General features: G+C 43.5%; 1 protein-coding gene and 9 non-coding genes across 11 annotated transcripts; 6 read left to right on the forward strand and 4 right to left on the reverse strand.

Moving 5' to 3' along the window:
- Positions 1-790: 790 nt before the first annotated feature.
- Positions 791-20,828, forward strand: TTF2 (transcription termination factor 2). Of its 2 annotated transcripts, XM_042810577.1 has the most exons (24): positions 791-828; positions 913-1,024; positions 1,251-1,337; positions 3,224-3,290; positions 3,785-4,750; positions 5,519-5,645; positions 6,291-6,479; positions 6,706-6,863; positions 6,980-7,061; positions 7,333-7,446; positions 8,399-8,549; positions 9,204-9,309; positions 10,357-10,547; positions 11,321-11,474; positions 12,187-12,278; positions 12,981-13,063; positions 13,702-13,841; positions 14,569-14,739; positions 15,210-15,268; positions 16,156-16,309; positions 17,892-17,974; positions 18,976-19,050; positions 20,006-20,190; positions 20,454-20,828. In XM_042810577.1, the coding sequence occupies exons 1-23, from the start codon at positions 801-803 to the stop codon at positions 20,145-20,147; spliced, it is 3,531 nt and encodes a 1,176-aa protein (XP_042666511.1). In that variant the 5' UTR covers positions 791-800; the 3' UTR covers positions 20,148-20,190; positions 20,454-20,828. The 2 variants fall into 2 exon arrangements, with proteins under 2 accessions (XP_042666511.1, XP_042666509.1); XM_042810575.1 differs by lacking the exon at positions 20,454-20,828 and having other exon boundaries at positions 20,006-20,398.
- A 520-nt stretch (positions 20,829-21,348) lies between these two features.
- TRNAL-CAG lies at positions 21,349-21,431 on the forward strand. The gene has a single exon. It is a non-coding gene; the product is annotated as a tRNA-Leu (tRNA).
- Positions 21,432-21,781: 350 nt separating this feature from the next.
- On the forward strand, positions 21,782-21,855 carry TRNAI-AAU. The gene has a single exon. It is a non-coding gene; the product is annotated as a tRNA-Ile (tRNA).
- A 221-nt stretch (positions 21,856-22,076) lies between these two features.
- TRNAT-AGU lies at positions 22,077-22,150 on the reverse strand. Its single transcript has one exon. It is a non-coding gene; the product is annotated as a tRNA-Thr (tRNA).
- Positions 22,151-22,416: 266 nt separating this feature from the next.
- Positions 22,417-22,498, reverse strand: TRNAS-AGA. The gene has a single exon. It is a non-coding gene; the product is annotated as a tRNA-Ser (tRNA).
- Positions 22,499-22,705: 207 nt separating this feature from the next.
- TRNAI-AAU lies at positions 22,706-22,779 on the forward strand. Its single transcript has one exon. It is a non-coding gene; the product is annotated as a tRNA-Ile (tRNA).
- Positions 22,780-22,994: 215 nt separating this feature from the next.
- Positions 22,995-23,066, reverse strand: TRNAH-GUG. Its single transcript has one exon. It is a non-coding gene; the product is annotated as a tRNA-His (tRNA).
- Positions 23,067-23,184: 118 nt separating this feature from the next.
- TRNAD-GUC lies at positions 23,185-23,256 on the reverse strand. Its single transcript has one exon. It is a non-coding gene; the product is annotated as a tRNA-Asp (tRNA).
- Positions 23,257-24,408: 1,152 nt separating this feature from the next.
- TRNAD-GUC lies at positions 24,409-24,480 on the forward strand. The gene has a single exon. It is a non-coding gene; the product is annotated as a tRNA-Asp (tRNA).
- Positions 24,481-24,654: 174 nt separating this feature from the next.
- On the forward strand, positions 24,655-24,728 carry TRNAI-AAU. Its single transcript has one exon. It is a non-coding gene; the product is annotated as a tRNA-Ile (tRNA).
- Positions 24,729-24,909: the final 181 nt, after the last annotated feature.

Genomic DNA, 24,909 nt, shown 5'->3' on the forward strand with positions numbered 1-24,909 from the left:
AAGTCAGCAAGGCTGCAGCTGTTCGGACCAGTACTGAATTGGGCTCTCAGTGTTCATTTCACTAATCCATTATTTAGTATGAATGTTGTCAATATTTTTGCTAATCAAATTGTAGCCTCTCCATTTCTCTGTTACTACCAGCATCATTTTCTCACTTGTCATAAGTTAATGCGGTAATGCACACAGTTTGTAAAATTATATCCCCCATCTGAAATACAGAAGAAAAAACCAAGTTTCTAATGGTTTCTAATGGTTCAAGATGTTTGTTTATACTCCTGTTAATCTAAACGCTCCTTGAATTTAGAGCCATGCCTGCTGCCCTGGGCAGCCCGTTCTACACCCAGAGCCCTGTGGTGAGGAACACGTCCCTGCCCAGGAAGTCTGCCGCAGTGAGCCCAGAGGCCTCGGCGAGTCAGGAGGCACACCGAGCTTAACGTTAAGACAGCTTTCTCAGCTGAGAGGAGTAAATCGAGGTCTCCTTCCTTTAAATCTCGCAACCGTGGGCACCCAAGCGAAAAGCAGGCAGCTTTTTTGAGGGCTGGAGCGCCTGAGGCGGAACCGACAGCAGCAGCAGGCAGCCTAGGCGACCGTTGGGGTGCCGGCAGTCCCACCCCCTGTCCGCGCCAGCCAATAGCAGTGCCTCCTCCTCCCGCCCTTTTGAAAGGAGGAACAGACCGGGGGCGGAGAGAAGTGAGAGCGCAGCGGCGATTGGCTGTCCCGTCCTGATCGGGCGGTCCATCCGCAGGCGCTCAGTGTGATTGGTCGGTTTGCAGGGAGGGGGGCGGGGTGCTTGTGCAGCGATGGAGGCGGTGGTGTGCGCTGAGCATGGTGAGGGGCGGTGGTAGGGGGGGTATTCTGGAGGAACTCTGCCGGCGGCGTGTCTAATTCGTCCCGCTCTTCTCCGCCCTGCAGGCTCCCTCTGCCTTCTGAAGACCGGCGTCCGCGATGGCCCCAACAAGGGGAAGAGCTTCTACGTGTGCGGGGCTCAGGGCCCGGCGCCGTGCGGCTTTGTCCTGCCGGCTGAGTGCGTGAGGGGCTCGGGGCGGGAGGGACCGCGGGGCTGAGCGAGTCCGAGGGCTTTGGATGTTGGCCTGAGGGAAAATCTGCGTCGCGTCAGGACTTATGGGCTTTATTTTCTTTGCCAAATTGTCTTTGAGAAGATGCTCCGAGTGTCGTGTCCCGAGTCGGTCTTTTGGTCGCTGTGGCTTTGATGGCGCGTGTTGTGTTTATTATTCCTTTCCTCGTTTCAGTGTTCCTCCTTCGTACTGTTTGGTCCATGAGGGGTACATGGTGGAGCTGCAAATCCTGGTTCAGCAGCAGCACAGAGATGTGTACCAGTAAGTTCCTCCAAGCAGAAGCCAGGGTTGGCTGTACAGATGTGGGTGACTGGAACTGTGTGGGGATGGCTGACCTTCTCTTCTACAGCTAAAAAATAACCTCTGGACTTAAGGACTTGGCTTACTCTTTTCAAAATGTTCTTTATTTTTTGTTAGTAATGATATTCAATTATATACACCTGAGTGATTCATTAACGCTTCTTTTTAACAGAATTGAACCTAGCTTTGTTGTTGGGTTCATCAGAGTTTCGTTTTGATTGCATCAAATTCAGCAGTATTAATTCAGATAGAGTTCTTGCAGCTGACCTTGTTGTCTGCCCGTTTTAAGAATATCTCTCTTAAGTCTGTCATAGAATAATAAAATGGGTTGAAAGGGACCTAACAGATCCTCTTGTTCCAACCTCCCCGCTGTGGAGACATGCCAGCCACTAGATCAGACTGCTCAGGAACCCATCAAGCCTGACCTTGGATGCCTCCAGAGATGGGGCATCCACAACCTCTCCGGGCAGCTTGTGCCTGTGCTTCACTACCGTCTGAGTGAAAAATTTCTTCCAAACATTTAACCTAAACCATCCCTTTTTCAGTTTAAATCCATTCCCTCTTGTCCTGTCATCATCTACTTACGTAAAAAGTCCTGCTTGTAAGCTCCTTCCAAGTACTGGAAAATTGCAGTGAAGTCTCTCCAGAACTTTCTCTTCTCCAATCTAAACAATCCCTATTCCTTCAACCTTTCATCATAGGAGAGGTGCTCCAGCCCTCTGATCATCTTCATGACGCTCTTCTGGACACCCTCCAACAGCTTTGCATCCTTCTTGTACTGGGGACCCAAGGCCTAGACACAGTACTCCAGATGGAGCCTCACAAGGGCAGAGTAGACAGGTGCAATCCCCTCTCTCATCCTACTGTTCACCCCTCTTTTGATGCAGCCCAGGATACCATTGGCCTTCCAGGCTGCAAGGTATGGCTACTCTCAAGGAGTTAATCTCCCAGTCTCTAGTCATATCTGGGATTGTCCCAACCCAAGTGCAGCACTGTGTTCTTGGCCTCATTAGGTTCTCCTGGGTCCAGTTTTCAAGCCTGTCCAGGTCCCTCTGGATGGCATCCTTTCCTTCTGTTGTATTGACTGCACTGCTCAGCTAGGTATCATCAGCAAAGTTGTTGAGGGTGCACTCAATCCCACAGTCTAAGTAGTCTGTGTGGCATCATGGTAGAATAGCCATTTTCTCACGCCTAAAAATCATGAGACTTTGGAGCATCTGGACATAAGACAGTGTTTTTACTTCAGCAATTTGTAGCACGCCTTTAGCTTTCATTTCAAGATTTAAAATGAACCAGTGGCTCAGGGGAGACTTTATTGCAGCCTTTCAGTACTTGGAGAGAGCTTATATGCAGGAGGGGGACTGACTTTTTGCATTGTAGATAGTGACAGGACAAGAGGAATGGCTTTAAATTAAAAGAGGGGAGATTTTGGTTAGATATTATGAAGAAATTCTTCACTCATAGTGGTGAGGCCCTGGCAAAGGCTGCCCAGGGAACTTGTGATGCTCCGTCCCTGAAGGCGTTCAAGGCCAGGTTGAATGGCCTCCGATCTGCTGTGTGGCAAACCTGCCCGTGGCAGGGGGGTGTAGCTTGATGATCTTTAAGGTCCCTTACAACCTAAGCCATTCTGTGGTTCAAAACAAACCCCCATACCCTAAGGAATTATATTCAGGGAATGATAACTGGGTAGCAAGCATTGTTACCATCATTTGTGATTTTTGCTATGCAGAAGTCTGGATTTTAATCTCAGATCAAGTGATATTTTCAGCATCACACTAGTTTTTAAAGAATGGCTAGAGCTCCTCTAATGACACTTTTGCTTCAAATCTTGCTTTATTCTTTGATAGGTTGTTTTACCGATGTGTTAACAGTAAGTTGAATGGGAAGAAATGGTGTGGAAGTGTGCCATGGCAGGTACGAGTGTTTTATTTATTGCAGTATCAACTTATTCCAGTGTAACTTCGTTCTAACTGCTATAATTGCCTCCAAGATCACATAGTGAGAGACTTTGTATTCTCTAGTTGATATCCTTATCAGTCTGTTGTCCTCCATTTGAGACTTCTAACTTCTAAATTGTGGGAAGTAATCAATGTTCCTCAGTCTTCAAAAAAAAACACCTGAAAACAGAAAAAAGGAAAATCCTGGCTTTGCTTTCCAGCCATCCTTCTTTCTTGAGAATGGTGCTGTTAGGACTTGATCCCCAGACACCATGGGAATAGCTAAGGCAGCAGGAAAGCAGCAGTGTTGTTTCTTTTTTCCTTGCAAAATGTTTATCCTGCCCTTGCTAAATTGTAGGAAAGATGATGTTGATAGACAATGAAGCCTTGCTTGAAGTAATTGGATTGTGTGTATAGTTAGCAAGTTTTATTACTGATATATTAGCACTTACCTACTTATGTGTATTGCAGGATTCAAAAGGTACCAAACCATCAAAAAAATTAGAATTGCAGCCCAAGAAGGCACCTGTCTTCAATCCCAGTGGCCAAAGAAATCCATTCAAGGTGATAGACAAGAATTGTGAAGCATCATCCTGGAAACAAATTAAGCAAGGCAGTGGAGAGGAAAGTAAAGCAAAAGGAGTTGAAGTGGAAAAGGGTGATGTGGTGGAGTCACATAAAGAAAAGTCCACCTCTGGTTCTTCCACAGAGAAGGAACATCCAGAAGAGCTGAAAACTGAAAAACAATCCAAGGGATGTAGGAGTGATTCAGAACTTAAGGGAAACACAATATCTGAATCTAAACTTTGTCTTTCTGAGACTTGGAAAGGAGAAAATACCCATCAGGATAAAGAGAAGTATGGAGGAAGTGGCAAAGAATCCAATAAATCTGAACGTGTGGAGGAAGAGCCAGGTGGCAGATCTGAACTCTTCCCAGTCAGTTTTGAAAAGCAAAGTACAAATAGCAAGTCTCCAGAGAAAGAAAAGTTCACAGATAAAAGCTTAAAAAACTGTGGGGATAGAGAAACCAGAGTGAAAGAATGCATTGGTGGAAAGAATGGAGAGATGAAGCCAATACCAAAAGAAAACATGACTTCCACAACAGTACCACAAGCAGCATCACAGTGTACTCTTCCAAAGCAAGGAGCAGGGACAGCACCATCCAAGACACAAGTCAGGCCAAGTCTGGAACAACCTGCTGATGAAGTTTCTGACAGTGACAGTGATGAAGTAGTACTTGTTTATTCTTCATCAAATGAAAGTGAACCTGAGAAATCAGTTAAGGGTTTGCAACCAAGAGGGGTTCCTGCAGAAACATCAGAGAAGAGTACCCAGGAGACATCTTTGCTAGGAGCTGCAGCATCACTTCACATGGAAGGACTCCGAGACCCTGAGGCTCTTCGTAACCATCTTGAAATCCAGCTGAGGCAGAAGAAGGTAACATATTTTACCTCTTATTCCTTACTTTGTTTTGTTTTGTTCCCTATTCAGGGTGACTTCTTTCACTCGTGACAGCGATCGGAATATTGTATCCCCACACAGTAGAACTGCTGAAATATTTGGAGCATATGAGAGAGTGGGCTGTAGGGAGGGACATCAGAACCCATGCCACGTTTTTTAAGCCACTTAGGAGACAGTGGCCTCAATGTAACCATCTGCATTTGGGTGTGCTTAATTTTAACTTGCCTGAGTTTGTGTGTCCCTTATACTTAGTTTGTGTAAGATGTAACTATGCAGCCAGCTTAGCCTTTTTAAATAATGTGTTTGTTTCTCATAGGCTCGTGTAGAAAGAGTGATGTAGCCATGAAAACTCACACTAAGATTAAATAAGCCTTCTGTCTGTATAGAAATGTGCACGTAGTTTGGATGCTGGATGCTTTGTGAGATGTTAAGATCATCTGAGCTACTTGATTAGCCGACCATCCTGTTTCGTAGGAAGACAAGGAGGAGCCCTGCATCCTTCCATCTTTTCTGAAGTATAGAAATGGCTAACTTCCCTTCTGCTAGAATAGTATTTAATTGCACCAAATGGCACGTAAATGCTTTTGGAGGTTGTAGAACTTCATTCAAGTAGAAATTACTGTGGTAGAAGATGAATGTTTTTGAACCTCTAACTCCTTGATGGTTTTCGTCTTGGCAGAAAGCTCTGTAAAGCACATTCAGATTTGGGATTGTTGTTTTTTTTCCCTTTTTTTTTTTTTTCAGAATACCTTGGCTACAGTGAACATTCAGGTGCTGCCAGATAAAGGGCAACGGTTAGTAAAGCAAGTACAGGATTTGGAAGCTGCACTCAGTGCTCTTAACATTTCAACAACAGATACTACAGAAAAACGTAAGGCTATTTTCTTTTCCCCAAAAACTTTGTAGAATGTTTTGTTTCTCTGAGAACTTGGCAGTTAAGGTTTAACTTCAACTTTATTGCCGTGTGGAGCCATGCTGCTTATGCAGGAGATTGGTTTTGGCAGCTGTGTCTGAACATAAAAGTTAACATAAGCAAGATAAGCAACTTCTGGTTACTCCAAACAACAAGCAATCGCAATGCCTTATGCAAGATCTGATTTTAAGCAAGATTCTTCTCCAGGAAGGAGGGAACAAATCAGATTTCTTGAGCCATTTGTTTTTCAAAGATGCTTCTGACAGGAACTGTGGAACACCGGAAACATCGTGCACAACTGACCTTGTGTAGGCACTAATCTGATTACAGTTGCAAAGCTCACTGTGTCTGCATAAACCATACACTGAGGCGTGAGCTGAACTGCATTGGCTGTCAAGCAGGAGCAAGCTAAGAGCATGCATGTGAACAGCTGTGGTGGCTCAGCCAATGTGGTAACCCACTACCCTGCTGTTAGATCACTGTGGCAAGTTAATAAACTTTTGCAAGCCATTGGGCTAAATGAAGGTCCTTCTTTGTGCTGTAAAGCAAGGCTATGAGGTCCATTGTTCAACTTCTTCACCCTGCAATTCCTTTCTTCTTAAGGGGAGAACAGTGCAAGCAGTGGCCGTTGTGGGGAACCTTTGCCTAACTCGTTCAGCAGACCGGGTGGTACGAAGTTGATAACACCACTGCCTCTTGGGGATCATAAGACAGGGTCCTCTTCAAGCTCACACAGTCACCCCTCTGCTGCTGCCTTGGGTTCCAGTGAATATTTTGGCCGTGGTTTTGGAAGTAAGTATTGCAAGCCTATTCATTAAAGAATGCTGACAAGGACTAGGCCTGACAGAATCCTGCAAACTGTGAATATGTAACAGTTACTGAAACGTTTTTGTTAGCACGAGCTGCATATTTTGCCCTGGGCATTTGTAGCTACTGTGATAAATGCCTAAGATGAAAGATCTCCAAGGGAGAGTTAGCTTTATAAAAACACTTCATGTATAATACTTTATCTTTTCAGTGAACTCTGGTGTGCAGAATCTGTATGGAGGAAGAATGACAGAAGACCGAATTAGGGCTGTGCACAGTGCAACAAGTGATGCCATTAATCATCTTCACAAATCTCTAGAATCCTGTCCAACAGAGCAGACAGTAGCTGAGGATCCCTCTGGTTTGAAAGTGAGTTGACAAGGATGGATTGTGGTAGGACAGCTCAGCTGGGTGATTTCCTACAGGAAGCACAAGTGTCTGAACTTCGCGAGGTGTTTCCTTCTAATTCTGTCTCATCCTCTCAGGTTCCACTGCTGCTGCACCAGAGACAAGCACTTGCATGGCTGCTCTGGAGAGAGAGTCAAAGGCCTTGTGGAGGAATTCTGGGTGAGCAACAGAATGGGAAAGTACCTTTTTGAGGGAAAGACGTAATAAAGCAAAAACTTGGCGTGTAACTTACCTTGAGGCCAACAACTTGTTATTTTGTAGATGTGTAAAGGGGCTGTTAACCCATTACTGTATTACATCCTGGAACTGATGTGTATTTCTGTTTTCAGTATTGCTAGGGTGTTTGCTGCTCTGGTAGTTACTTCAGTGTAGATGTGTTAGGCAGACACATTTCTGTGGGTCATCGTAACGTGCGTGTCTCTCTTTCCAGCGGATGACATGGGCCTGGGGAAGACTCTAACAATGATTGCACTAATTCTGACCCAGAAGCAGGTGAAGACAGAGAAAGAAAGCAAGAAGCAAGAAATGTGGCTGTCCAGAAATGGTATAGAATTGCTTATACTGTACAATACATACGTTCTGATGTAATCCCATTTGAAATGCATAAAGCGTTCTGGTTGTAATTTATATAGGTTAAAGACTACAAAACCAACAAACTCTATCTGTGTTTACTTCCCTTCTGTAAGAACATTCTATTGGGAGTAATGTTTACTTTACTCCCTTGCAAAGCCTTTCTCTTGATCAGTGGCACTGAGTGTGCAGGATTTTCCTGCTCATTACTTTATACACTCCAGGCTATTGGTTATTGGTTATTTTACCAAATCAGGTAAAATTAGTTTTGAAAAAGTATTGAATGTTTGCATAATTTTCTTAGCGTAAGGACTTGAATTAATCCTCACCTCTCTGTGACTGATCTTTTTTCCTTCCCTTCATAAAATTATTTCTTTGTTCACAGAGATACAGGAGTTACAGAGGGTTTTCTGTTTGGCTGTTTGTTTTTAAAAAGTTATCGTTTCTGTGTCAGCAACCTGTCACTGTCCCCATATTCATATAATTACTTAGGTTGCTTTTTTTATGTGTGTGTTTTGAAAGTTTCTTTGTCAAAACAAACAACTGAGGGGTTTTTAATGTGTTTGTTTGTTTCTTTTTTTTTAACGTGGCTCAAAATGGTGAGGTCAGTCTTTTAGAACAAGAAAGAAGTGTTTATTTGAAGCCATTTTCTGAGAAGAGATTTATTTCCTGACTTCTAATCTCACTGTTTATTCAAATGCCTAGATTTATAGCAGAACTCTGAATGAGTTACAAGAACACTTTGATGTCTAAGTAGAATTTTTTTTCCTCCTGAAGCTGACAGTCCCCAGGAGTGTGATGTGGAGATATCTGCTTCACAAACTGATCACAAAAAGCAATTTTCTTAACTGTCATGACTATCCGAAAATTTGTTTTTGTAGAGTAATGTGAAGATGCTAAAACCTGCCTGCAATATTTTCCTGCAGATTCTACTGTTATCCCTTCATGCAGCACTTTGATCATTTGTCCTGCATCTTTGATCCATCACTGGAAGAAAGAGATTGACAGACGTGTGGGCTTTGGAAAACTGAGGGTCTACTTGTACCATGGGCCAAACCGAGATAAACATGCAGAAGTGTAAGTGCTAAACTGTAAGTGTGACCAAGAAAAGTTAAATACACCTTAACAAGAAACTGTGTTCATCAGTTGAAATTAAGTGGCAGTAAAATGTTGGAAGAACTTAAGTATGGAAATGTTTAGGGTTCAGAGGGTCAGGCTGCTGTCTGCTCTCATATTTTATATAGTAAAGCCTTTATGACCTGTACCCATGCCAAGTCTTTCTGGTGCAGGCTATTATTACTCCTGGTAACAAAAACTGTGTGTGTCTTCTAATGCACATCTCTTGCTTGCAGAGAGTAAGTAGCAGTTTCTTCCATACTTGTGCTTTATAGTTACATTATCATCCTTATGTGTACATCTGCAACTTTTCTATACCGCTTCAGGCTATTCTGAGCAGTTTTTCTGTGTACCACATTCTAAGTAACGTTCATTTGACGTGGTGTGGATTCTATCTGACTCTTACTGCCTTGTTTAGTTTGTTGTATATGCATTCAATATCCAGAAAATGGAGACCATTTGTCATTCCTGCAGTGAAGTTCAGTCTTCTGCACAATTGCATATAGTTCTTGTAGAACCATATTATTCTTAAACCCTGAGCATGCATTTTGTCTGCTTTGCAAAATGAATTCTGTGTTTGTTCTTGCTTCTGATTCTTACTGTTCCTTGATGCAGGCTCTCTGAACATGATGTTGTTGTCACAACCTACAGCCTTCTATCTAAGGAGGTTCCCACAAGCAAAGAGGAGGGGGAATTCCCTGCTAAGGACCATGAAGTAGAGGTGAGAAGCCATGCTGTTGATAAAAGATTGTCCGAATCTTTTTGTTCTGAGGTGATGCAAGCTGTTATTGTTTCGGGGAACACCTAGTGCTACAATGAGCAGTAGGCAAGAATCTTTTTTCCATAAGCACACTATTGTGATTACACAATAAAAACAAAGACATGAGAGAAAGTATTGTGAGGTGCAGACAGATGATGTGAAAAAAAATACAATAAACCTGTTCTGTCGTGCCACAGAATGCACAGCTGAAATATATTAAAGAGTAATTTTAAGAGTGTAGTGACGAATCGTGTACTTTTAGAGACAAGTCTATGAAGGATGCTAGAATCTGCTGCTTGGTGGAAGCACTAATGCTCCTTTAAACTACCAGAAGCCTGTCATGCTCAGGCTCTGAATCAGTTTGAACTGACACGGAGGCAACTTACATTCTGTATTCGTGAGGAAACAGCAGTGTATTTGCTAGGCTGTGAAAATAAAGTGATTGTTGAATGCCAGTTGAATGTGGGTATGCAGTGGAGAGCAAGTCCCTTGCTGGATGTTTTTGCCTCCAACCTCTGTGTGCAGATGCATGTGTAGGTCTTAGAGCAAACAAGCCTTTGAATTTTCTGAAGCCTTTAGGTGGCATCTAGGGGGAGATCCTGTATTTATAAGCCTGTAAGTTTTAAAATCTTTTATTTATATATGCCTAGTGGAATAGTTATGTGTTCCTTTGTCCCAGCCTAGCAAAATGTTACTGATATTCACTCTTGGGAAGGAAGGGGAGATAAAAAGTTAAAAAACAAAACAAACAAACAACAGGAAAATACTAGAAGTAACCATCATGAATAAGCAAACACATATACTTCAGATTAGAAAATTTCATGGAAGCATCGGAGAGGTGATGATTGTTTTCAATAACCTGCATGGCTCTAAGAGCTCAGATTACTGCTGTCAAAAAGAAAACATTTCTTGCTGGAAATATGTTTCCTTGTGGCTCTCTAGAGGTCCTAGTAAGGTTATTGCTTTATTGCTCTGTGTTAAAAATTGTTTGCTTTTTTTTTCTTTCAGAGTGGGTCATCTCACTGCTCCCCTCTCCTCAGAGTAGCTTGGGCTCGAGTTATATTGGATGAAGCTCACACTATTAAAAATCCAAAGGTTCAAACCTCCATAGCTGTGTGCAAGCTGAGAGCCACTGCCAGATGGGCTGTCACTGGGACACCAATACAGAACAACTTACTGGACGTGTACTCCCTTCTGAGGTGAGGTGACCTCACCTCATGTGAGGTCATATTCATGTAAGGCACATGGATAGCACTTCAGCTCCAGTGATTCTTCACTGACAAAGTGCTGAAGTTGTTTCATAGTTGGAGTGATCCCTGAGGTAACAGGGATAGTGAGGCAGAGGCAGCGAATGAACCGGACCGTGTGCTACTGCTGTGTGTAACTATTCTGCTTTTATGAAACTCAAAGGGAAAATTACTTAAGATTTCCTATGTTTTCAAGGAGAATATCTGCAAAACCAATGTTAATGATGAGAATGTTTGTGCAGTGATACTTGTTCATAATAATTTGGAATTAACAAATGAGTATGTTTTTTGTTAAGTGGATGTGCTTCTTGACGTGCTTTGAGTTATAGTGGGCTAAGATGATGATATGGGCATGCAGTCAGGATGTCACTTTTGCTGTGCTACTGATGGTCCTCAGACTCACAGTGTTGTCGATCAGTTCAGTGATGTTGAAAGAAATATCTAGAGGATCATCAAACTCTGAGAACACCTTCACTATTGTCAGAGCAAAGCCTCTGCTATCTGCAAATGACACCTTCTTCTTCACCTTGTTGTGTGTGAAGGAGTTTTCTGCCTCTTCTGGTCCAGACAAGTTATAGATGTCATTGAACTGAAAGTGATTTGTTGCTCCCTGCAGAATTAGAAATTGTTTGCTTTGGATAACAAGGAATTTTGTTTTGGTCACTCAGGAGTAACTGAAGAGCATCTTTTCGTTTGGAATGAAGTTCCTTTATCTTCTGTTTTAGGTTCCTACGTTGCTCTCCTTTTGATGAATACAAAGTGTGGAAATATCAGGTAGATAACAACACTAAGAAGGGAGGAGATAGGCTAAGCCTTTTAACTAGGAGCCTTTTATTACGGAGAACTAAGGACCAGCTGGATTCCACTGGAAAGCCCTTGGTAAGACCTAGACAATCATCTCATCACTTTCCTTGCAGCAGCAGTTAACCCTTCACATGCATATTTGCTAATGGGTGGGTTTTCCTGTCTACTGCACTCTATTGAGGAAGAGGAATAAACCTCTGTTTATGTGTCTGCTTATCCAGAATGCAGAAATATATGGAAAAATGAAACCTTCTAGTTAGAAATCAAGTGCAGAAGAGAATGTGTCAAGCAATTGCAAGTGGATATCCATGTAATGGAGAGCTGTCTAGATCTCTTGAGCCAAATCCCTGAGTTAAAGCTGCAGAGTGTGAAATGGGTTTGGTGTGTACTGGGGCATTGGCTTTCTCCATTATTCCTTATAGATAATCTGTTAATCTGAGTTATAGGTTATCAGTGTGTCTGTAAAACCTCAGAAGGTATCGTTTCGATTACTGTCTGATTCTAAATGGGAAGCTGAGAAACTACTTTTTGCAGTGCAATAAATTAATTCCCCCTGCTATACAGCAGCCTATTCTTAGTTCTCAAGCCTTTTGTTATGACTTGGAATAAAGATTTTCATCCTGAGTGTTAACCAGGTTACTCATAATTAATTAAAATAAATGACTTCATAGGTAGCTGTTTTTTTCATTAGAGAGATTGAATGTTATGTTAAATACTGGGATACTGGTTTTTGTGATGCTGTATAAGATCTTCTGCGTTATATATATCTGATGCTGTGTATCTTCAGGTATCTTTGCCGCAGCGTAGCATGCAGTTGCATCAGTTAAAACTTTCAGCAGAGGAGCAGTCTGTATACAATGTGCTCTTTGCAAGATCCAGGTATGAACGTGAAAAGAAATAAAGTATGTTGCGATTTTGTTTCCTACTGATACGAAAAATTAGAATGGTTAATCCGTTTTAGATAAGAAAATCTTTTGGACAAACTCAGGTTATTCTTTCCCCCTTTCTGACTATTTGTCAAGCATAGAATTGCAGAATAGTTTTCATTGAAAAAGAAAATCTGATTCCAGCCCTCCTGCCATGGAGGAACTCTTGGAACTGTGACAGTACTTTTTAAATGATGATGTCCCAGCACCTGTGTAGGAGATGATTCGTCTTCTGTACCTTGTGATACTGACATGATCTGAAGTTATGCTGGCCTCTCTAGGTGGCTGTAAAGCAAACCAGCAGCACCTTGTGTTCTCACAGGGTCTCTTTCACCAGTGCTATTGTAAAGGTTTCTTTCCTTGTAACTATATATTTAAAGATGTCCTTTTGTATTTTTACGAAGAACGCTGTCTGTTCGGCCGTGCCTCCTGTTATTTCAGGCTTACTAACCTTATGCTTTCCAAAATGGATCTTTCTTTTTGATCTTGTTAAACAAAACTCTCTCTCACGTCAGGAAAGTACATTAATAGAGTATGAGAAAGTAAATAATTAATGAAACGTTCCTTAATGCATCGACAGCTTGCTTGTTTAGCTCAAGTGCATCCTGCCTTTTTTCTTGCTATGAATTCTACAGTCTTTATCTTATTTTTCCAGGTCAACACTACAGTCCTACCTAAAGCGGCAAGAGCAGAAAAATGAAGGCAGAGAGCATGCTGGCAGTAACCCATTTGAGAAAGGTTTGACCATGCCCTCCCGTGCAAATATTTGCAGAAGTAACTCTTAAGTGCACGGTTAATGAGGAACAAAGCTGGCCCCATGGGGCATCAAGGTTTAGACATTCTGTGGAAAAATGCTTAGCTGCTTCCATGCTCTTATGAAGAATTTGGTTTGGGGTTTGAAGCCCTTATGAAGCCTCTTCCTGCTTAGCTTTCAGAGAAGTCCTTTTAGGTATTGAGAAATCTGCCAGTCTGTTCATTTGCTGTGGATAATAAAGGAAGGCATAAATCAAGGGAAACCAAAACAATTATCAAAGTCTGTTGGTAGTAATGGGTAGTGACTGAAAACTGACTGAATCAGTATTCCAAAGGTCTGTTCCTACTTTTGTAGCTCTGGGAAATTTTCTTAACTTCCCTGGCTCCCCTTCTGAAATAAAGGTGTAATTGTTCAGAGAAGAGGTGCCAGTATAAGAAATGCAGTGCTTTGATTTGTTGTCACCTGTTGGGTTTTTTTGTTTGTTTGTTTTTAGTTTTGTTTTTAAGGGAGATTGAGTTCCTGTGTTAAATCAAGTGCGTGTTTGTGTGCTGATTCAAAATGCGTGCTGGGCAGTGTTGGGCAGTGCCTCTAAGATCTCCTGTTGTTCTCTGCTTATTGGCAGTTGCACAAGATTTTGGGTACAGTCAGAAGGAATTTCTAGCAAGCTCTCAAAGTGCTTCCCAAGTCTCAAGTACTGCCCACGTCTTGTCTATGCTGTTGAGGCTCCGTCAGTGCTGCTGCCATCTCTCCTTACTGAAAGTGGTAATTGCGTTGTATTGTAATAGTGGCGGTGTGGAGGGGTTTACTCAAATGTTTGTGTAAGTTAATGAACTTTTTAACACTGCTGGTTCACTTCTCTAGGGTTTTATGAATGGACACATTCAGTAGGGTATGCATAAACCTTACTGAGTTCCCCAGTGTGACCTGTGAGGGGAGGCTGTGGCTCTGGAAACGGCTTTATTTGCATCAAATAAATAAATAGACTTTTAATGGCAAAGGAAAGGATAAGTCTTGATCTTAACCAAGTCTTGAAAAGTGTCAATGGCTTGTGTGTGATTGAGTTCTGTAAGCGCCTTGACTGAAGTTGCCTTGCATTAAGGAGGCTGATCTGTCCAAAGTTTGATGCTCTGCAGTATAAATAAGCTGTAAAGTAAATCCAGATACTAAGCGAACAAGCAGAGATTTACTCCCTAATATCTTGAATCCTACAAATATCTTGAGTGATGTGGGATAGTTCTGAGACCAGATCACAGAAGATGGCTGAGTTCATGTACTTGCCCTACAAAATCCTGCTTAGGCTGGAATATGAGGTTAAAGAGACTGTTGGTCTGACCCAGTGATGTTTCTTTATGGTGTTGTATTCATATTGTCTAACATAGCTTCTTTCCAACTCACTGACTTCAGCAGGCATTGCACAGACTGTAGATCAGTACTGAATTTGATCTCAGGCTTGGCTGACATCTCTTATTATATTGCATTTTTCTTGCAGGCTCTGGACCAAGTTAATTTGACCAGTGAAGGCCTTTCTCTCTCCATTGAGGAACAACTTAGTGCCTTGACCTTGTCTGAGCTCCAGACTCCTGATTCAAAGTCAACAGTCTACCTCAATGGCACAGCTTTTAATACAGATCTCTTTGAAATCACCAAGGAGAGCACCAAGGTATTCTGATCTTCTGGCCTCCCTTGAGAAGCTTGGTTTCAGAACTTTTCCTTTTAAACTGTTAATGAATTGTCACATGTTGCAGATCAAGGTAAGCTGACAATTTAGGTGTAATCAGAAGTTTGATGGATACTTCTAATAAAACTGTGAGAACCTGACAATACTGATGAAACATCAGTGAAAATCCTGAGCACTGGATTCACAGCAGTTTAGAAAATTGTTACATGTGAGCATGGTGCTTGTGCAGAGCAAGAGGAGAGGTTGCAATAACTTCTCACAGAAATGCTGGACTTTGTAAAAGGTGTTTGTATGACTCCATTTCTTACTTATAATTATGAATGTATCTTGAAAGTCAAGAGCGTGGTAAAAGATACAGTTAAAGAGTTGTTTTGATCACTTTCTGTTTCACGAAGAACAGCTAAGCATGACTTGAGTTATGATATCAAGCAATTTTAGTTTTTTTCTTGCAGGTATCTCACCTCTTAGCTGAACTGAAAACTATTCAGAGTCACCCAGAGTCTCAGAAAAGGTCAGTAAATGTGCCCTTGTATTAAGTCTCAGTGATTGAGAGAAGCGTGTCTTTTGACAGTGTTCGTAGTTTAAAACAACTGAATACAGATTCCAGGAATGGTGAAATGGTGAAGCTACTATAATATATGAAAGCTGATTGAGAAAAATCTAGTAAAACGTAAGAGAACAAGTTAAGAAGTAGATTAGTGTAAATGTAGCAGGGGAGTGTGTGAGGAATATTGAGCTTTGAGGCCCAAGCAGACTCTTTTCTACTTAAAATAGAATTGAGAACTTAGTCATGCAGAGAAGTGCTCAGCGCCTCAGCGCCAATCCTACTTCTTCCAGGGGTTTGTGCTTGTTTTTGGTAAACAATGTTGAATGTACTTAGAGATATGTGGCTGGAAAGTAGTTACAGTTGTGTCATTATGTACAGGGCCTGGGGGGTGCGAATTCTCTTCAAAAGAATATTCCTACCAAAAGAATGAGAAACCAGCATTACTTTTGTTCTCCAACAAAAAAACTTACTGAACAATGACTGCCTTCCAAAGTGTTTAATCCAAACAAATGTGGGGAGTGAAAGACCCTGAGAAAATCAAATTTGGTGTTTGCTGTTGATTCATTTTGTGGAAAATGCTACAACTTGAGATTGATGGCTGGCAATGTAAAATTCAAAAACAGTGGTGAAAATAGAGTTACTTTGACTCAAGTTTGTTGGTTATTAGCCCTGTTCAGTAGGTTGTGGCACTACACTTAATAATAGTGAATCTATTTCTGAATTGAGAGGGGACTTTGTGCCCAGATTGCAATTGGGAATAGGGCACTGTCCTCTTGGGTGAGACACTGCAATAACCAAGCTCTCAGACTACACATAGGATCTGTTCTAAACTCCTTGTTCTCTTTCTCCAGTGTTGTTGTGTCTCAGTGGACAAGCATGCTGAAAGTTGTGGCTGTGCACCTCCAGAGACTAGGGCTGAAGTATTCAATGGTGGATGGCTCTGTTAATCCTAAGCAGAGAATGGATGTGGTAGAGGAGTTCAATAACAATCCCAAAGGGCCTCAGGTATGAAATCGTGGCAGGGAAGCAGTTACTGGTATTGTTATGAGCAATTACAAGAGGTGACTTCATGATTTCACTTGCTGGCACTGCTTTCATTTGGATATCGAGGTACCAAGATCAACAGGGAAAGGGGTAGCTGTAAAAATAGATGTAGAATTTATAATGACCAGGAGCAGCTGTGGAAAGTTCCTTTGGATGTTAACTGTTCTGAACTGAACATCTGACTTAGAAATTAGTACAGAGGCTGCCCAAATCTTCCAATGAAATGATGCATTGAATAAGCTATGGGGCCAGTTAGCTCCACTCATGACAGGTTAGTTGTTTCCAACTCCTATCACTGCACTGGAACAGATCTCTTTCTTTATATCCCCTGCTTGCCAAGGAACCTGTAAGATTTTCTTGCTGTTCTGCAGCACAGCAGGTACCTTGTGCCAGGCTGTAATCTATTTTGAGAAGAGAGGGTAACAGCTGAAGCTGTGAATGTAGACAGATTAAGAACATATCTCACCCCAGTACAATAATAGAGAGACTGGAATTGGGATGGGATTTCAGAATAAGGTTACCTCACTGTAATTTCTTTCACTTTCAAATATAAATGTGTGTGTATATATATATATTATTATTATTTATTTATTTATTTTTTTAATGCTGCTGAACTACAGGCTCTTCATGAAAATAGTTCCTAGTCTGTTTTTGCCAAGGGAAGGAAACTTGCCAAATATCTGAAGAAGTCTGAATCCAAATTCATTATTCATAGTGGTGCACTTTGATCTAAACACTGACATCATTGTAAGTTAGGCAGGAGAGGCTGCCTCTTCTCAGGACAGATCTATACTGGGAAGGGAGTAAGTGATGCATTAGTTTGTTTACTTTTCTGGATTTCTTAAACAAGCTGCTGTCTGGAAAGCAATCTTTCTCCTTCTGGATTTGAACTTAAACAGAGGACGACTTCTACAAGCTATATGAATAGCTAAGTTCTTGAACAAGATCAGTGTTTTAACATACTGTGAAATTCAGCAATACATATATATAACAAATAGCTCTGTACTTAACATATTCAATTCTTTTGCTGTACAAGAATCTTCTCTCAATTGATCAACTATTGTACTCCCTTTCCTCCCAGCTACTCATCTTTTTCTAAACTTTAGGTTATGTGTAAGCAATGTGAAATGAGTGGCAGGCCACTTCAGTCCAGTTGCTTGTGTTTGAAGTAATTCTGATTCTTAATTCATAGTGGGTGCTAATTGGTACCATTGTTGGCAACAGGCTGTCATCAGAAAGGCCAGTCATTTAAGTGGGGCATGGAGAGAGGATGAACTTTGCAGGTCCTTTCTCTAGTCCTTAAACATTTGTCAGTGTAATAGATGTGGAATGTTAAGCTGGTCTCTCTTAGAGTCTTATCTTCTGGTCTCTTCTCTTACAGCTTTCTGTGTCTCATTAAGTAACATCTGGCAGGCTTCCAGACACATAATAAATGCATACATATAAATAGGATAAACAGATCCTTTGGTATGGTCTTTATTTCAAATTAATGTGGCATATATAAAGCATTAATTTTCTCTTATCTCTGTTTTGGTCTTTGAAGGTAATGTTGGTCTCTCTGCTGGCTGGAGGTGTTGGCTTGAACTTGACTGGAGGAAACCACCTCTTTCTCCTTGACATGCATTGGTAAAGAAAAATAAAATTTCCATCTATGAGGAATTATGTAGGGCATGCTGCTTTCTTCCACACCATGTGTGTTGTGACTTCTGATACAGCTGAGTAGGAAGGAATAGTTCAGCTGAGTGTAAGGGCTAATGATTAGTTGTAGAAAAGTGTTTTGCTGTAGTTTTCCTCCAAAATACTCTATCTTGGATTTGTCTATCCAGTGCACACAGCCATGAAGTACAGTCCTGCTGGGCAAAAATCCCTAGCTTAAATTTCAAGCAGCAATAAATAAAAGTACAGTAAAGCCCATAGGGAATTTGTATTGAAATAAATAAGGTTGTCTTGAGCATTGTCAGTAAGCGTAGCTAGCGTACCTTGGGTTTTACAGAGCTATGAAAGCAGTATGAACTCCTGATATTTATGCTGTCTCTCATCATTCAGAACCACATTTTATTGATCTTTTTGTTTGTTTGTTTAACTACCCTTTTGCAAGTGGGAACCTCCAAAGCAGGCTAACATGCTTTGGTACATGATCTAGCTATTGGGTAGCATTAAGGGGAGATTTCTACAATAAGGAAGTGACTCCCTCTGTGTGCCACCCATTTCTTATGTAATGTTCTTGATCAAAAGCCTTTTTCAGGTATTTGCCTTCCTGTTTCACTCTTTGTTCAGCAGCTCCTCAGCTTCCTGTCAGCATTAACTATTGGTCAGAAGTGAGGGGCTGATTGGAACACAGGTTTAATTCAGACAGCTGATTTTGTGTGGAGTTGCAGCAGGTTACTTCTCCAGGAAGTAAAGTAACCTTCCTGGTTACTGGGTCACCTGCAAAGGAAATAGTGTTGGGTGCATATTGGTCATCAAGCTAGTAAAGCTGAGGTAACGTGGGAGGAGGCTGTAGTTCTATAAAGGAAGAGAACAGAAGGCTCTGGAGGTAGACGAAAGGAGCAGTGTAAAGACACCTGTATTTTAGTAATTCCTGAACACAGCCTAGGGGCTTATGCGAGTTGTTCCTTTCCTTGTAGGAATCCTGCACTCGAGGAACAGGCCTGCGACCGCATTTACCGAGTGGGGCAGCAGAAGGATGTTGTGATACACAGGTCTGCACCTGTAGATGGAGCTGTTAGCCATGTACTGTCATGTCTGCCTTTAGCTTGTGAAACAAGACCTTCCTTTGAGGCTTGTTCCTTTATGTGAGGCTGGGCACAAACTCAGTTGGATTGTGAGTTGAGCACTGAGAGAGAGTGCACATTTCTTCTGGCTATTTAATGTTAAACCTTTTGGTCTTAGTAATTGTGGTGCTAAACTTTAAAAAATGAGCAAACACACCCCACCAAAAACAAACAAAAACAAACAATACTGGGGGCAGGAATAGTCTCACATCTCATTGGCTCTTCCCTAAGCAGATCTGTCTTGGAGCATACAGTCTTATAACTAAGCATTGTAGGATGGTTGGGAATCTCGTGGCAATAAGCATTTGAGGATGCTTCTTGATGTTTTCTTAAATTAGTATTCTAGAGGTAGCCACCATGCTCCCTGAGCCTGGACCTGTCTATTGTAAGTAACATATAGAGCACTTCTAACAAGTGGCAAGGTTGGCCTATAGAATAAACTGTAACATCTATAATGTTAAGGTGGGGAAATATAGCTCAGTTACTGTAAACGCATTCAGTTGAAAGCACCTGAAATCTGAGACACTGATTTGTGTATAATGCTTTTAGTGTAAAAGGTGCCATCTGTTATCACACCACCTAATGGGAATTTATCATATAATTACTGTTGCTTCAGATGACCAACGTTGAGGCTTAAATTACATCAGGCTTTTATTTGAAATGTTGTAACATCTATTGTAAGACCAAATCAGGGCTGGCACCTACCAGTCCTCAGTTACAGTAAGGGAGAACTGTTGTTTTTGTGGGTGGGTACATTTTGTCAATTACATACTAAGCTGTTAATATTTGAGACAAACTTTTGGACACTTACAGAGAAAGTTGTCAGCATTCTGTAAGCAATTTTTTTCCTAGCAGTTGATGCAATGTGGCTTTGGATTTTCAGGTTTGTCTGTGAAGGAACAGTAGAAGAAAATATCGTACAACTCCAGACCAGGAAGAAAGGTCTCGCCCAACAGGTGCTGGCAGGCAAAGGGGAAACCTCAAAGCTCACTCTGGCTGACCTCAAAACTCTCTTTGGCATCTAATTGCCCTTTGCAATAGAAGTGGAAAGTGATGTTATGCCTTCAGGTAACTGAGCAGACAGGAATGCTGTTCTAAGGTGGTTGTTTATTTTAGATAAATAACTACATTTTGTAACTTCCAGGAAAAAGGAAGGTTACCAACATTAGCAATTTAGTACAAAAATGAGATTGTGTATCCAAAAGTTAATGAAATCGTTATAAATTAAGCTATTTTAAACACTTTTAAGAAAATAATAAAAGCAAATATTTGCTTATTTCTTTGATTCCTGTGTACATTTTTTAGTTAGAAAACTTTCTTTCCTCTTCAAGACAGGAAGAACACAGTCCTAAAGGAAACAAGAACAAGAGAGATGAGTGTGAGGGAGGAAAGATCAGAAACAAAGCAAGCTGGGTTGGCTTGAAGAAATCAGGAAGAAAAGTCTTTTTGAGGATAATGGTAAGGGAAGATGATAGCAACTTTGGAATCTGTCAGTAACAAAATGAAGGATGTAGAGGAATACTTTATTCATTTGTTCTTCTCAGGGCTTCTTATATTAAGTGAAGATGCAGTTTCTCTACTGTGCTCAAAATGTTGATTCAAGCAGAGTAGATTTCTCTTATGTTCCTATGAAACAGAAAGTGTCCTGAGTTTCTGATTATTTCATTCTTCTAAATACTAAGTAAAGCAAGATTTCTCAGTGCAAACCTTTCATACCGTAGAATCATAGAGGGGCCTGGGTTGAAAAGGACCACAATGATTATGTAAGTTTCAACCCCCCTGCTGTGTGCAGGGTCACCAACCAGCAGCCCAGGCTGCCCAGAGCCACATCCAGCCTGGCCTTGAATACCTCCAGGGATGGGGCATCCACAGCCTCCTTGGGCAACCTGTTCAGTGGATCACCACCTCGGTGTGAAAAATGTATCCTGCTACCTCTCACAACACGGATTTACTTAACGTGGATCTATTCTTTCTTAAGTGATGCTTTTTTTTATTATTATTATTCAGTTGGAGATGAATTTCAAATCCTGTCTCTCGTATCAGAACCAATATATGCTGCTGAGCAATGTTTCTAGGCAACTATTTTTCATTGGTAGCAAAATTTCCCTGCTTTCATCTCCCCCATCTTTGTCCCTAACCATTCTATATTCCACCTTTGCATTGATTATCCATGCGCTGGGCGCAGCACGGGGCCGAGGTGGGCCGGTTGGGGGCCACTATCAGGGCGTCAGGATGGCCGAGCGGTCTAAGGCGCTGCGTTCAGGTCGCAGTCTCCCCTGGAGGCGTGGGTTCGAATCCCACTCCTGACAATAGTTTTTGCTTTTTATTTTTTCTTTTTTTCCTTGCTTTGCGGCCTTTCGGTTGTGGGGCCTCAAGTCCGCGCCGTTACGGAGGATGAGCAGAAGGCAGAGGAGGGCGGGGAGGGCACTGCCAAACCGGGGGGCCAAGGGCGAGGGGCTGCGGAGAGAAGCAACTATTTCGCAGCGCGGCTAACGAGCAGAGCAGGGAGGAGGCTTTGCCGAGGAAACGCGTTATGCCTGCGCTTTTGTTCCTGTCATGGGCAAAATGCTGCTCGCGAGACTGCACCAGTGGTTGTGGAGACACCGGCACCTGATGCAGGAAGCGGGATCAGGGGTGGCGCGGAAAACAAAAATAAGGGGGCCGGTTAGCTCAGTTGGTTAGAGCGTGGTGCTAATAACGCCAAGGTCGCGGGTTCGATCCCCCTACGGGCCAGTTTCACTTTTGGAACTCTGTCCGAGCCTTTTTTTTATTAACAGAAGCAAAAACATTGGAACGGTAGTGGAAGGTGAGGGTGCGATTTGAGGAACACCCGCAGGGTGAGGGCAGAGCAGGCACCTCAGCCGCTCTGCGAGAAGCACAACGAGCGGTGGCTGTGAGCTGTTTTCCCTGCTGCACTCGTTCAACTCTTGGGAGACAAAAGTCGCTGCCCTCACAGGCACCGCTGGGATTCGAACCCAGGATCTCCTGTTTACTAGACAGGCGCTTTAACCAGCTAAGCCACGGCGCCGGGAAGGCCGCAGTCGTAGGGGCCGCGCCCCGCCCAAATGGGCCGCGGTGTGGGGTGGGGGAGGGGTTCGCGGGAGCGGCGCGACGAAAAGCGAGGTATGGCGCTGAGAAGTTTTCCCTGCTGTGAGCCGTGGGTGGGCCGTCCGGAACTCTCCCACTTCGGGGAGAAAACGTTTGTAGGAGAGCTGCGGAAAAGAAAAATAAATTAAAAAATACCCAGCGGTGCGGGAGGGAAGGCGGTGCCTCCGGGTGGAAAAATAATGGTTCCGTAGTCGGCAGGATTCGAACCTGCGCGGGGGGACCCCAATGGATTTCTAGTCCATCGCCTTAACCACTCGGCCACGACTACTGCACGACGCGCCATTTTGGCCTCCCGCTATGCAGCGCGGATCCGCGCCGTGCCGCCGTTACCCTTCGGAGCCTCCGCCCTTTCCCTGATGCCACCGAGGCCTCAGGAGGCCCCGAGCCGTCGGCAACCCACCGGAACGCGCTGCCTCTGGGCCACACACGCCGTGCGAGGCCGCCGCTTGGAGGCGCGGGGCGCGGTCCTTGAGCAGGCCGGTTAGCTCAGTTGGTTAGAGCGTGGTGCTAATAACGCCAAGGTCGCGGGTTCGATCCCCGTACGGGCCACTACCTTTTCCGTTTTATTTTTTTTTTTTTCCTTCCAGCTCTCGCGTTTCCTGCCAGAAATCGCCACCCTGGGCGCTTCCGGCCTATGGCTCGCCAGCTGCGCCCCGTCCAGCTAGTCGAACGGACCCCGGCATATCAGTACCTCGTCCTGCCGCTGGCTGGGCAGTAAAACACTTACAAATAAAAAAAAAAAAAAAAAAAAAAAAAAATTACCCTGCCGTGACTCGGATTCGAACCGAGGTTGCTGCGGCCACAACGCAGAGTACTGACCACTATACGATCACGGCCGCTTTGTGCCCGGCGCCACCGCCGCACGCCGTATGGCGCTGTACCGCCATCTACTTCCAGCGCCGCCGCTGGCGGAACGCGCTGTGCGCTGAAGGGCGGCAAAAATATACCAGCCGACTCCCCGTCGGGGAATCGAACCCCGGTCTCCCGCGTGACAGGCGGGGATACTTACCACTATACTAACGAGGAGGGAGCTGGGTGTTTTTTCTGCTCTCTGGCTGCCGTGAAAGCGCAGACGGGAGGTGCGGCAGCTGCGTTGCCGAGCTGCCGTTTGGCAGTCCGTGAGATGTCTGATTGTGACGTGCGCCTTCCTGGGCTGCTGGAGCTGTCGGAACTCTGGAACCTACTGCCTTTCCCGACCAGTATTTCATGGCCAAAACCCTTCCATGTGACCCCGATCGTCTGGTAAAACCTGCGGGTTAATAACCTCACTGAAAGACCAATGTAAGATCTGCTGCTTCTCCCAGTCTTGAGTGTTCCAGTCAGGATTGTGCAGCGTGTCCCACCCCGTTTTCTCTGTGATCCTAATGTCAGCCCAGTCCTAACCCAAGTAGATTATATATGAAAATTATGGGGCATACAGCAGGCCTGTAGTGCCCTGTGCCAGCCCTATAGCGATAGGACAATGGGGAATGGTCTTAAAGTGAGACAAGGGAGGTTTAGGTTAGATATTAGGAGGAAGTTTTTCACACAGAGGTGGTGACGCACTGAACAGGTTGCCCAAGGAGGCTGTGGATGCCCCATCCCTGGAGGCATTCAAGGCCAGGCTGGATGTGGCTCTGGGCAGCCTGGTCTGCTGGTTGGCGACCCTGCACATAGCAGGGGGGTTGAAACCAGATGGTCATTGTGGTCCTTTTCAACCCAGGCCATTCTATGATTCTGTGATTCCTCATGGCAGTTATTCGGTTTTGAGCGAGCAGCTGTGCTCTCATGACACAGTTGTATGCTTTCTCTGTACAGCTGCTATCTTCATTTTGTGTTATTTACATTATCACTTTTAATGTTAGGTGATACTGGTTGGAAAGAAGATAGGTGAGGGACCCACTCACCCTGCCAGCTGATGAAGCTAAGGGCTGGAGTTTAGTGGCATCATCCTTCACAACTACTTTTCCACAGGATGGAAGGGATTACAACCTATTTCCTGTCTGTTTTCCTTGAGCTTTGGTTTTACACGCAGTCTATCTGGATTTCCAGCTGAGAGGGATTCTGGTTTCCCGTGGAGACCGGCACAAAGAAAGTGGCAATTTGTGTACCCACAGGTTAGCAGAATCTCCTCACACACCAGGGCGCTTTCGCGGACTTTTTTGGCGGGCTGGCCGGACATCAAAGTTTGTGCCCAGTTCCTCGTTAGTATAGTGGTGAGTATCCCCGCCTGTCACGCGGGAGACCGGGGTTCGATTCCCCGACGGGGAGGTGGCTCTTCATTTTGGCTCTGTAGCGCTGCACGAATAATCGTGGAGGGACTATGCTGCTGTGCCGCGCATAACTGCGAGAGGTGAAAATCAGATTTTTTGGTATTTTGAGTACCTCCAACGTAGCATTGGAAGAACCGGTGAGGTCTGGACGCAATTAAACCGCCTGCAGCGTGGCCGGTTAGCTCAGTTGGTTAGAGCGTGGTGCTAATAACGCCAAGGTCGCGGGTTCGATCCCCGTACGGGCCAGCTATTTTTTGATGCTGAGGATGTTTTTGTTGGTTTTCATTGATTACTGAGGAAAGGCTGCAACACTCGTGAACGCGTTCCGCTACGGAGAAGTTTTGTGTGCTCTCTGCGTTAGGTGTTTCTTTGCAGAAGGGAGAGAAAAAGCAGTGGGTCCGGGCCGGACCTCCGGCTGTCAGTGAGA

The sequence above is a fragment of the Centrocercus urophasianus genome, unplaced genomic scaffold, assembly GCF_019232065.1.
Source record: "Centrocercus urophasianus isolate 14NV4802_14NV808 unplaced genomic scaffold, USGS_Curo_1.0 seq_12, whole genome shotgun sequence".
Taxonomy (NCBI): Eukaryota; Metazoa; Chordata; class Aves; order Galliformes; family Phasianidae; genus Centrocercus; species Centrocercus urophasianus.